At 43.1% G+C, this 13,578-nt stretch overlaps 1 protein-coding gene across 3 annotated transcripts in view; it reads right to left on the bottom strand.

The window, feature by feature from the left end:
• Positions 1–2,179: 2,179 nt before the first annotated feature.
• KDM2A (lysine demethylase 2A) overlaps positions 2,180–13,578 on the bottom strand; it is a 286,076-nt gene continuing 274,677 nt past the window's right edge. For all 3 annotated transcript variants that reach the window (XM_044296600.1, XM_044296601.1, XM_044296599.1), the window contains 4 exons: positions 10,172–10,335; positions 7,466–7,624; positions 7,147–7,362; positions 2,180–3,318 (listed from right to left, as the gene is read on the bottom strand). In XM_044296600.1, the coding sequence (XP_044152535.1) occupies positions 3,137–3,318; positions 7,147–7,362; positions 7,466–7,624; positions 10,172–10,335 (721 nt within the window). In that variant the 3' untranslated portion in view covers positions 2,180–3,136. The remainder of the gene's footprint in view (positions 3,319–7,146; positions 7,363–7,465; positions 7,625–10,171; positions 10,336–13,578) is intronic.

Below are 13,578 nucleotides of genomic sequence, written 5' to 3'. Positions count from 1 at the left end.
GCACATATGCAAACTGTTGTAATTCCTACACCGTTCACCTGACCAAAAAGGTTAGAATTGTGTTGATGTCCCAATATTTATGAACCTGACTGTATACATACACACACACACATATATATTATATATATATATATATATATATACACACACATATAGTAGGTGAAATAAAGGCATCCATTGACTAAAAATACATGCATGTCACCGTCATCCTATTCTTACCCTTCCCTGAAACTCCCCCATGGCTCCAAAGTGCATTGCAACGCTAGCGGTGCCAGCCCTTAAATATCTAATGGGGACCGGCTCAGGGGGTATATGCCACCCTGTTCCCCGGGCCCAGCCTGCCCCTGTCTGCAGACTATATTATTTTCTGTTTTCAGCTCCATGCCGGGTAATTTATCCAACTAGTGGCTTAGTTGACAGATCCTTTGGGAAACTAAAGGTGGAATCTGATTGGTTGCTATGGGCAACTAAGCCAGTTCTACTTTATACCAGTTTGATAAATGACCCCAATGATTTTTAACCCAACATGTAATAGCCTTTAAGGACCGTAAAGCTGACTAACTGAAGATCTTTGCACCAGAGCATTTACCTTACGAGTTGTCTACCATTTAATCATATCCTCCTCCTCAAATGGACACTCATTTTTGAATGACCTAGAAATCAAAATCTTTTTCGTCTTTCTTTCTCCCAAAATGGTCTCCAGTTCATACATGCTGTCAGGCCATGCACAACAGTCACCCTTCTATATCCCCCTTACCTGCAGACCTCAGATCAGAGGGCGATTTCCGCATTGATCAGTGCGCCAATTAAGCTCCCCCCACTCCACACACCATCGCTTGGCTGTACGCCAGAAGTTGCCGCTGTAACGCAGGGCGCCTTCCTGTGACGTCAACACTAGAGCCAAACCTATCTGATTGCAGCAGAGGGCGTGCACATGACCGGAGGGACTCCGCGAGTGTCCGGTCTCCACATGGAATCCCCCGCCCGACGCGCAGAGCGGGAGAGAATGAGCAGTTAATCCCAGCATGTAGTGGACTATCCAGCAACCTCAAGTACCCAACTAAGGAACGGGTTGCTGCCTGCTTCCCTCGTGTGGCCATAAGCATAAAAAGTTAAAACAGCCGCCTCTGTCTGCCTCCACAGACACAGTCTCACAGCACTTGCCATGAGAAGGGACAGGAAGACACTGAGGAGGAGCCGGAGGAGGTTCAAATTTATTCTTCCTGTCCCTACTTGGTTGGAGGCTGGTCATCTCATGGTAATGCAGTTATGGAGGATGAAAGGGAAAAAAAAAAAAAAACACAATTGGAGACTTTTAGAGATGGGACCACAGACAAGTACGTTTTTTCTTTATGTTTAGGAGGGCAGGGAAGGACCTCAGGGGTTGCTACAAGGTTAGTCATCACCAGTATTTTAGTAGTTTAATTTATTACACCTGGAGTTGCATTCATGGATTTTGAATCTTTTCATATTAGAATCTGGTCATGTGACCTCTAGTCTGACCAGCAGTCCGTAGTGCTTCCATGTCTTCGGGACCTATTCAAGTGAATGGGCCCGCATCTGCTCCTAATTCAGTAAGAAAAATCTGTCAATCAGTGGCAGGGGGGCAGAGAAAGCCAGGAGTTTACGTTTCAATTTTTACTACCGTCTATGCATGGCTTCATACTGCCCCCAACACACTACTATAAATGCCATACCCGGTGAGACCCAGCTGTTGAATCTACATGCAGATTTCCAATAAATGACACTGTACTCACCATTTGAAACAAGTACATATGCAGCCCAGCAATTAAAGGTAATCCGCATTCAGATCCTGTGGCCAGGCCGCAATGTGTGCAGGCGCTCTAGTACTGCACCATAATGACAAAAGTAAAACCATTACACACTGGCCATAAGGTACATAATGTAGCATAGTAGTAATGCAGTAATGCAGTAATGAGTTCAATCATTGATTTTGAGCCAAAACCAGGTGCAGCTCTAAACACAGAACAGGTGCAGATTTTTCCATTATACTTTGTGTCTGTGGTGAGTCCAATCCTGGTTTTGGCTCACAATCACTGACCCAACACTGACGTGTGAATGAGGCTTAAAGAAGTCATACTACTCACTACAGGACTAGGACTATTTTCAGCTGGTGAAACGGAATATGCACTAGAAACCCAAAACCACACATACCATATTTAAGACTTTTTTTTTTTTTATTGCAAAAGAAACAAAGGGAAAGCGAGACCGCTCCCACACAGAAAAATATTATCCAGGCTCTTTTATACAACCTAGTCCCAGGCTGGGAAAGGGAGTCGCCGGCGCATACTTGCTCAATGTGTATGCGCACACCAGCTTCTGTATATATTTATATATATTTCTCTATATATGCACAAATGGCTGCCCAGTGTGTGTAGAACTAATGCAATCATGAGTGCACTTCTGCATCTAAGTTCTCTAGAGAGAGGAATTGGGCACAAAAAAAAAAAAAAAAAAAAAAAAAGAAAGCAACAAACCAAACTCTTAAGTTAAAAAAGAAAAATATATAATATTACCTCTTACTATTTACCAAGAAGCAGCCTGCCCTCTCTCCTATTCACAACCCAAGCACCCACAGAAATAAACCTCTCTCACAGTTTTAATGCTTAACAGGGGGTCAAATGTTAAAAGAAAAATATGGTCAAAAACCAGATGGAGAAAAACAAAAGTCTGAGCTGCCCGCTCACTCCTCAGTGGGTTCTCCATTAACCTGTCTGGTGGAGAGCTATCCTGTGCTAAGGAGGCAAAAAAATAATAATATTTATTTATTTTTTTTCAAAAAAACAAAAAAAAAAAGTCTCTTTGCTCTGTGACAATGGAGATCCGGTCCTAGACGTCTTGAATTCAGCCCTAGAAGTGACCGAAACCATCAAGGCTTCCAAAGCCGTTTTAATACCCGTTTCAGATATAGCCCACTTCTTTGCACCAAGCGATTGCCCCACCACAGGCATATGAGAGTGGATCTTAAATCGCCAATTATTGCTCCTTGTTTGAGTCAGGATGAGAGGGAGATTAGGGGGCTGGAGAGACCCAACGAGGAGGTGGTGGTTTGATATTGTGCATCCTCCAACAGCATGGTATCTCCCTGCACCAAAACTCTAGCACACACCTAGTCCTAGCTAATCCTTTGGATAAGGTTTTCATCTGACAGACAGTACAAGGTGCTCACAGACAGGTCCGAGATGAACCCCTCACATGCTCCCCGTGTCACTTGTTTGCAACCTCGAAGATCAATAAGAGTCAGGTTGGAGGCTCGCCGCAAGTACAATAAGGACTCATCAGTTACTCCTTTACAACCTGAAAAACAAAAAGGAGGAAATTACAATAAAAAAATAAAAAACATTTAATTACTTAAAATTACTAATTAGTGCTATGGAAGTCTGGTTCCTATGGTCAACACCATATGCTTTATTCATTTCACCGCATACCGAATTTGTAAAATTCAGCCTCATCGGGAACGCTGTAAAAAAAGTCCCAATTTCAGCCCAGTTGGAATTTTTTTCAAGCTCCCCACTACATCTTTGAGGTTGTGTCAAGACACACAGTAAGGGCTCATGCACACAAACGTATTTTCTTTCGGTGTCTGTGCAGTGTTTTTTTTTTTGCGGACTGTATACGGAACCATTAATTTCAATGGGTCTGCAAAAAAAAACGGAAGTTACTCCATGTGCATTTTATTTCCGTATGTCTGTATTTTCTTTCCCCAAAAAAATAGAACATGTCCTATTATTGTCCGCATTACGGACAAGGATAGAACTGTTCTATTAGGGGCCAGCTGTTCAGTTCTGCAAAATACGGCATGCTCACCAACATCATTCGTATTTTTTGTGGATCTGTTTATTTGCGGACCACAAAATACATACGGTCGTGTGAATCAGCCCTAATTGTCATTATTCTGCCAGATCTCATTATTCCTGGTACAGTGATATGCAGTGTCGCACAATGTTCTCCCGATAGGGAGATAGAGATGGAATTAATTGCCAATATAGTCAGATTATATTACTGACACATTCTTGGGAGCCCAGCAAACTTTAAACACTGCTCCATACAAGCATATAACCCTGCCGAATGCACTGCAGTGATAGAAATGCCATTTTGTGTTAATTATTACTAAGGGTACTAGCGTTAGAAGAATCCGGCAGGCAGTTCCATTGCCGGATCCGGAAATCCGCATGCAAACGAAGATCATTTGTTTCTAGATCCATTTGACAAATACATGGAAATACTGGATCAGTCTCTCTGGTGTCATCTGGAAAACGGATACAGTAAAACCGGGTATGTCAATGCGGCAATTTCTTGAACACTTGGTACCGGATCAGGCATGAATACATTTCAATGGAAATTAATGCAGGATCTGGCATTCCGGCAAGTGTTCCGGAATTTTGGCCGGAGAAAATACGGCAGCATGCTGCGGTTTTTTTCTCCGGCCAAGTACCGTAAAAGGGACGAACGGTAGACATCCTGATGCATACTGATAGGATTGCTTTCCATTCAGAATGCATTAGGATAAAAGTGATTCATATTTTTCCGGTATTGAGCCCCTAGGACGGAACTCAATACCATAAAACTTTAACACTAATGTGAAAGTACCCCAACATGAACGGATTTTCAATGATAGAGACGGAGGCTAATATACTGCAGGCACACTATGGGGGGGGGGGGGGGGGTGTATTTATAAAGACTGATGTTCCTGACGCAGTCTTGTTAAGAAAGCTTGCTCTCGCATACGATGTGCAAAAATTATTGAAGCCCTAATAATTTTGCAATATCCTCATGAGGTCCATGTACCAGCAATTGGAATCTACACCAACGAGTAGCTGGCAAAGATGGCACACGTCTAGACTATATAAAAAAATAAATAAAAAAAAATAAAAAAAAATTATATATATATATATATATATATATATATATCTATCTATCTATCTATCACACATCTTGGTGCAAATAGCAACTTTTCTACAGCAGAAAAGTACAAAAGTGATATAAAAGCATTGTTAATCAGTGTGACATTATGAAGCATGTTGATGTATGTTCTAGAAACAGCAAGGAAGAAGGACAGAGTGAAAGACACACCTGTGGGAGGAACACTCAGGAGGAGGCACAATCAAGGTATTGAGGGGCTAGGAGGAGCACAACATGTATGAAAAAGGTACCTCTGCACCCTTCCTGTGAGCGTTAGTAGGACCTTGGAAAGTTTCGGAGTAAAGGGAAACCCCTTTAAAAGTTATCCAATCATCTCCTGTAACCCTATCAAACTGCCAAAAGTAATGCATAGTGTAATGGATACAGATTACAAATGTGTTACTTTTAGTCAAACTTTTTACTCCTCCTCAGGACTCCAGGAGAGCAGAATGTTTACAGGATCACAGCAGTTAGAAGGCGAGTAAGGCTCCATTCACACATCCGCAATTCCCGAAAAAAATAGAACATGTCCTATTCTTGTCCCTAATTGCGGACAAGATTAGGCATTTTCTATTAAGTGCCGGCGATGTGCGGTCCGCAAAATGCGGAACGCACATTGCCGGTGTCAGTGTTTTGCGGATCCGCAAAACACACACGGATGTGTGAATGGCCCCTAAAAGCAATTTTACACCTTAAGAATCAGGGGTCTCTTGGATATACAACTGTGGTATTAGCTGAAGGGGCAAAAATGTGGTGACAGAGCGCTCATTTTTGCAGGGTGATCTTTATTGGTGCCATTTTGGTGAACATGCAACTTTCTGATGATCTTTTACTCTATTTCTTGAGGAAGCGAGGAGACCAAACCATGGCAATTCTGTGACTGGGTGGGAGTTTTGCATGTGATTGGGGGACAGAAGCAGTTCCGCCCCTTCTTCAAACTGCTCAGATGCTGGGGCCGCAACTGACCGCAGCATCTGAGGGGTTAAAGGCCTGGGAACGATTTTCAGTTACTAGTACTTCAGAATAGTGTGAATATGAACTTTTATTTTGCTAGATTCTACTACTGCAAGTGCCTAGGAAGCAGTGCTCCACTGTGAAGTGCTCTCTACAGTGAGCTGATTCACAACCCCTATGCTCTGAGTGATTGCTGCAGTGGTCTCCTATTTGTGTTTTGGACAATTGTCCAGCTATTCTGGACTCCTATCTAAGTGAGGTCAGCAGTTTTGCATGGTCAAAATGCTGACTGGGTCTTTAAAAATGCCAACCGCTCAAGAGTTGAACAGCGCCATAGCCACCAAGTTTCTACCGTTTTACACAGCTCCACAGATGTAAATATAAGTAGTTAAGGGGGTGAGAATATGTAGATGCAAAGAAAGCATGATTTAAAAATAAATAAAATAAAATAAAAATAGCAAAATCGCGGTGTCAGGACAGGCTTAATGCACATTGCCTGCCATTTATGGAGCTGCATTTATGATTGAAAATTGATGCAGCTCGACACTGCAGCACTATTCCCTTTAACCCCTTAGTGACCACACAAGTTTTTTCATCAATGTACTTGTATGAGGTCTTATTTTTTGCAGGACAAGTTACAGTTTTAAATGCACCATTTTGGGTACATGTAATGATTGATTAAAGCCAGTTGTTTAGCTAAACCCCCTTTGTTCAAGTCAGTAAATAGGCGTATTAGTGGTCACTAAGGGGTTAAAATAAATGGGAGCAGTGCTGCAGTTGCCAGCTCCATCCACTACACAATGGATACAGCTGTGTAGTTTTGCTCCTGGAGTTATTCGGGGACAGCTAATTGACAGGTGCCCAATGTGTCAGAACCCTGCAGATCAGATAGTTATGCTGAGAATAGCCCATCAATATTAAAATTCCTGTAACGCACCTTTAATCGCACCCGATCTTCTATTCCGCGGCTCCCGAAAAAAATAGAACATGTCCTATTCTTGTTCGCAATTGCGGACAAGAATAGGGAGTTCTATGGGGGTGCCGGCCGGGTGTATTGCGGATCCGTAATACACTACGGACATGTGAAAGGACCCTAAATTTAACTGCACAGACTAACTAGCAATACAAAAAAGCTTCATTACACAGTAAATACACAACTACGGTACTCATCATCAATGCCTGTACTGGTGCTACTTTCCAAGGTGACTTCAATATTTATAAAAATGTCCCATAATTATTGGATAGAACAAACACTGGACCACAACTTACCTGCTAAGTGGATGTGTGAGAGAGAAACCCGTGTAGATGATCCAACAGCTGTAAGTAGGTTGACAGACTGATCCGTCAACAATGGGCAGTGGCTGAGGTCTAGCTTAGACAAGAGAGGACAATGCCGTATGATGAGCCGTAGCGTGACATCGGAAATGTCCAGGCCAGAAAGCCGCAGATCTGTCAAGAAGCGGAGCTTGCTGCGAGAGTCGAGTCCTGCAAACACAAAATATTGTAATTTTCTCAAATAGTGAGAATAAAAATAAAATAAAAAGTAATTGTGGGTGAAGAGGACAGGCGATAGCTTTACACACGTTACCTGGCTTCTCAGAGGGTGGTGTGAGCAGATCTCTTATCTGTGAATCTTTGATTCCCACACCCCAGCGTAAATCCAGCGTTCTGAGGAGCGGACAGCTGGAGCTGCTGAGAGCAGAGACTGCAGACCATGAGCAACCAGCAAGGATAAGTTCTTTCAACCCTGAGAGAGAACAGGTAATGAGTTAGGTCAGGTAACAGATCAGAAACAACCCAAAATATTCAACAATTTTTTTTCTTTTCCTCCTCTCCCTTAAAGTAGTATTCCAACCTCAAAACTGCAACCTCGTCCCAATTGGATATGTCAGGCAGAGCTGGTGAAGACAATGGACAACAAAAGAGCAGGTTGTGCTATGGTTATTTCCATAACTCCCGTACAAGTGTGCGGTAGCAGGGCTCCAGATGGCGACCAAAATGGTCGCCAATGCGACTTAGAATTGTGAAATGGCGACAAGACTTTGTAGTCTTGTCGCCATTTGCGCCTAGACCCTCCGCTGCTCTGCCGCTTTAAGAAGATCGGCATTTCATCCAGCAGGCAGAAGGCAATCCAATAACAGAGCTCCGCACAGTGGATAGAGCTCTGTTAGAGAGGAGGCTGCTGATTGGTCTTAGTATTCCCGGGCTGCCCTGCCATTGGCTGCTCCTCTCACCCCGCCCCCATTCTCCTGTGCTGAACACAGCAGACGCTTGATCTCAGTCAGAGTAATGAAGAAGACAGGGAGCCTAGAACGGAGGTTAGCTTGAGAAGGAATAATTAACAATCCACAAAGAGACAGTCACTCACCCCTGCGCTGATAAAGGCTAATCCTTGTCTTTACAACCCTGATAACACTCAGGGGCCTGCTGCTGGTGCTCCGTGTGAGCTCCCTGCCTGGGCTCACAAACATTCTTAATAAGGGAATAAAAGGGTTAATAGGAGCCCGCACTGGTCAAGACACTAAAAAGCCAGCGAACCATATCTCTCAATAGTCGTGCTTAGTAGGAGGGGAGGTTATCTCCTAAGCACGGACTTTTGAAAGAGATATGGTTCACTGGCTTTTTAGTGTCTTGACCAGTGCGGCTCCTATTAACCCTTTACATACTTAACATTAGCAAGTGGCGAGATGACTGCTGATCACCCCCCCACTTGCTAATGGCTGCCGCTGCCCAGTATCTCCCCCCCCCCCCCCCTAACTTTCTCTGCGCATCTCCAATTTTATGCTGAAGTGTTGTGGGCTCACTGAGGACGACTTACCTGCGGCCAGCGGGAGTCACCTGAGGACAAAGCAGGCTGACTGCAGGAACTCTGTTCTGGGCCCTCAGGTCCTCGGGTGGTATCAGAAGTGCCCCCTGATGCAGCAGAATACAGGCTGCTGTGAATGGAGGGCTGTATCTGAGGCATCAGGGTGACCAGCCTCACATAGGGTACTTTCACATTAGCGTTTTTCTTTTCCGGCATAGAGTTGCGTCACAGGGGCTCTATACCGGAAAAGAACTGATCAGGCATATCCCCATGCATTCTGAATGGAGAGTAATCCGTTCAGGATGCATCAGGATGTCTTCAGTTCAGTCATTTTGACTGATCAGGCAAAAGATAAAACCGTAGCATGCTACGGTTTTATCTCCGGCCAAAAAAACTGAAGACTTGGCATTTTTTCCCATAGGAATGTATTAGTGCCGGATCCGGCATTCAAAATACCGGAATGCCGGATCTGTCCTTCCGGCATGCGCAGACCGGTAAAAATACAAGACCGATCCGTCTGTCCCCATGACATGCGGAGAGACGGACCCATCCTTGCAATGCATTTGTGATCCGGATCCGTCTCACAAATGCTTTCAGTCAGCGGCGGATCCGGCGGGCAGTTCCGACGACCGAACTGCCTGCCGGATCACACTGCCGCAAGTGTGAAAGTAGCCGAATACTCTAATTATTCCCTTTCTGATCAGGTTCTGACGTTAGGGATCTGTTCATGTTCATCGGTCTGTCAGGATCTCCAGTATCTGTTATACCGTAATTACATGTATTTTAAATTTGGCGACTAAAAATGTAATTTGGCTCCTAAATTTTTCAGGTTAGGAGCCAATGGCTCCTTGATATTTTTTTTAGTCTGGAGCCCTGGGTAGGTTCAAATGCCCAAAAAATTTAAAATAACCAGTTTGGCGTAATCTGGAATCATAATGTCAATAACAGCCTCCCATTGAGTTCAATGGTAAAACAGGTGCAAGTGCGAAAAATATCCTACTTAGAATATAAATAGCAGTAAGAAATCAGTCCTTATTTCAGTAATTGGTACAAGCATTCCCTCCTCAATTCTCATATAACCCCCATCAGACATCATTTTCTACCCAGGGTTGAAATAAAGAAAAGAAAATAAAATAATCAAAACTATACAGAAGAGGGCAAAAATATTTTTGGGTGCAGTTTATTGTGACAGTTTTTAAGATTATGCTTAGTTCACCTATGTGTTGGAGGGAGGCTTTGTTAGGGGTCTCTGCCGCTAATTCCATTAAAAATCTTGGATAAAATAGTGCAGCATGTTGCAATATTTTCTCTAGTAAAGCGTCAGGAAAATAGAACGCTGATGTGAACAATGACAAATTTATGCCATTTTTTTATAGCAGTATTTACATCTTTACCATTTTATTAATATGCCACAAATGACTGCTGTGGGTTCAAGAGATTTGACAAACGCTTTGAAGCTAAATAATCCAAATAATACCCAGTACTCACCTGGCAACCTGTTCACCAACCACATGAGCTGTTTCTTAGAAACATTTGTCCAACTGAGGTCAAGCTGCACAGGCTGCCTTTTAATGATGCCACTTAGTGCCTGTGGCATCAGAGACTTGCAGCGACTCATATCAATCCTGGACCAAAGGCGCTTATCACAACCCCTGCAAATATATCAAAAGCTTTCATCAGCTTATTGGGGCAGATTTACCAATACAGTCTTATTTTTAAAATGAAAACTCTGTCAATCTAAAAATGTGCCAGATTTATCAAAGTGACTGATTCGGGATGATAAATGTGTTTTTACGGTCTAGTCTAATAGGTACAGGTGAAACTTGAAAAATTAGAATATCGTGCAAAGTTAATTTATTTCAGTAATGCAACTTAAAATTAGACGGGCAGATTTTCTACCCGATCGATAACAAGTGTAATACTGCCACCGATTGCTTGATGAATGAGCATCAGGATTTTCGAGCGGCAAAACGTGCCAATTACGATCTGCCGCCTTTAAACTATGTAGAGCATGGGGAAGAGCGATTGCATAGCGATCGCTCCTCCCCATGTTGCCGGGGAAATTTCTGCATGTAATAACAGCGGTATCCTCAATCACTTGCCCAAATTTTTTGTCAAACAATGTCACACTTAGGCTATATGCACGTGACCGTTGTGTGTTTTGCGGATCCGCCGTGCGCCTTCTGCATTTTGTGGAACGGCACGACAACCTTTAATATAACTGCCTATAACTTGTCCGCAAAGCACGGACAAGAATAGGACATGTAATACTTTTTTGGCGGTCCACGGAATGGAGCCACAGATGCGGACAGCACACGGAGTGCTGTCTTCATCTTTTGTGGCCTGATTGAAGTGAATTGGTCCGCATCCAAGCCGCAAAAACTGCGGCTCGGATGCGGACCAAAACAACGGCTGTGTGCATATAGCCTTACACTGCGACTATCAGTACCCCCACCAATTGCTGTTCTGGAGCAGCTCTTGCACCAAAACTACACAGCTCTGCCCACTGTGTAGTAGAGAGAGCTGGTTACTGAGGATAAAAGTACTGAAAATCCCTAACTCACACCACCAGTCACATTAAAATTGGTAAAACCCTCCAAATTTTGAATTTATGTCTTAAATTTAGCTTGTGCACTATGGAGGTGATAAGTACACTTTAACCTCCTTGGTGATATAATCAAGTTTAGGATTAAGGAACATTTTTATGTTTCATCCAAAGTCGATTGGCTCATCCCTAATATTTATGTATTGCAGGTTTTTATGGATGTAGAATTTTTTTTGCATTTTTTTCATTGAAAATGTATTTTCAAATAGAAAAAAGGTGCATTTAATGGAATTTTTTTTATTTAATAAAAAAAATGTTAAAAACATTTAACACTTGATCGTTCCAACAAGGGGACTATAACAGACCACATTTTGATTGATTTTAAAATACAATGCACTATCCCTATAGTGCATTGCATTTTAATGTCAGTACTAAACAGATCTTGACCAGCAGGCTGCGCCAGAGAGGCACGGACTGCTGGAAAATACTCAAGGCTGGCATAAGGCCTATATCAGACCACAGCAAGCCTTTACACACATTGCGCGCGCCCCAACCCACCCCCCTCCCCCATGCAAATGCTCCCTCTGTCACCGCTTTACATGCGGCGGGCCACATTGCCGCAGCATGTGAAGAGTTAAATAGCCCTGATCGGCACTCCTGGTGCTCTGGGCTGTTAAGAGAATTAGTGCGGCTCTCATGTGAGAGCTGGGTCCCCACGGGACCCGTGCAGTGTTTAGACTGGGCCGCATTAAATAAAAAAATAAAAAAAGCAGCATAAGGGTGGTCACTAAGGTCAGAAAATAAAAAGTGCCTCCCTAGTGATAATCATTATCAGTATGGTCCATTCACACGTCCGCAGTTTCTTTTCTGATCTGTTCCGTTTTTTGCGGAACAGATCTGGACCCATTCATTTTCAATGGGGCCTGAAAAAAAAAAATCTGACATTGTGCTGTCCGATTTTTTTCAGGACCCATTGAAAATGAATGGGTCCAGATCTGGTCCGCAAAAAACGGAACAGATCAGGAAAGAAACAACGGACGTGTGAATGGACCCTAATTGTAACATATATAGCTAGATAAGCAGTCTGCATTTTTTACTCTGAAGAATAGGTATGGACAGGATAGGGACATGTAAAATGTATTGATATTTGTGAGGGGGGCTGGTAAAGATTTGGGTCATGGTGTCAATTAATTGCCTAAGGGGTGATTAGACAAGCAAGTGCACAGAAGTCCACATTACCCTCCTCTTAGGATCATGTACAGTTATACAAGGAGACAGGATCTGTGTTTCTCCTATCCTCCTGCAGTCTGTCAGCATGTTCCCCACTGGCCCCTCCCTTCTCCAGGCTGGCTAAGATCATTGCCGGCTGAAAGGGGTGGGGGAGGTCTCAGGATCCATTTGAGCTACAGCTGCGATGTTGGTCTTGCTTGAAAGCTGGCGATAAAACCAATGATTTAGCCTTTTTATATCAGTTTGGGGATCATTTCTAACAGCCATTTCACCAGTTAAAAGCAGCTAGGACACAATCCTAGCTTTGACACCTTCCAGACCTCTACCTTTGCTTAAAGTCCAGCATTTAAACATTGTGCCTACACAGAAGCTGACATTTACGCCCCTTTCACACAGTCGAGTTTTCCGCGCGGGTCCAATGCGTGACGTGAACGCATTGCACCTGCACTGAATCCTGACCCATTCATTTCAATGGGGCTGTGTACATTAGAGATGTTTTTCACACATCACTTGTGCGTTGTGTGAAAATCGCAGCATGGTCTATATTCTGTGTTTTTCAAGCAACGCAGGCCCCATAGAAGTGAATGGGGCTGCGTGAAAATCGCATTGCATCCGCAAGCAAGTGCGGATGCAATGCGATTTTCATGGGGGATTGCTAAGGACATGATGTGAATATGGGGATGAGCCCCAGGACCCAATTAAAGTCCATTTACTTTATTATTTTCCATTATAACATGGTTATAATAGAAAATAATAGCATTCTTTAATACAGAATGCTAAGTAAAATTACCATTGAGGGCTAAAAAATGATTTAAAAAAACCTACTCCCCTCATCCACTTGATCACACAGCCGTTATAGTCTTCTTTCTTTTTTGCAGGACCTGCAAAAGGACCTGCGCTGACATCATGGTGAGCGCGGTGATGTCAGCGCAGGTCTTTTTGCAGCTCCTGCAACAAGAATAAAAGAAGACGACAATGACTGCTTGAGTGGATGAGGCGAGTCATTTTTTAACCCTCAATGGTCATTTTATTTAGCATTCTGTATTAAAGAATGCTATTCTCCATTATAACCATGTTATAATGGAAAATAAAATCTACAAGACACCGAACCCAAACTTCA

This window comes from Bufo gargarizans, chromosome 6 (assembly GCF_014858855.1).
Source record: "Bufo gargarizans isolate SCDJY-AF-19 chromosome 6, ASM1485885v1, whole genome shotgun sequence".
In the NCBI taxonomy this organism is placed as follows: domain Eukaryota; kingdom Metazoa; phylum Chordata; class Amphibia; order Anura; family Bufonidae; genus Bufo; species Bufo gargarizans.
Note: the sequence above shows the minus strand (reverse complement) of the source record. Positions and strands in the feature narration are given on the sequence as shown.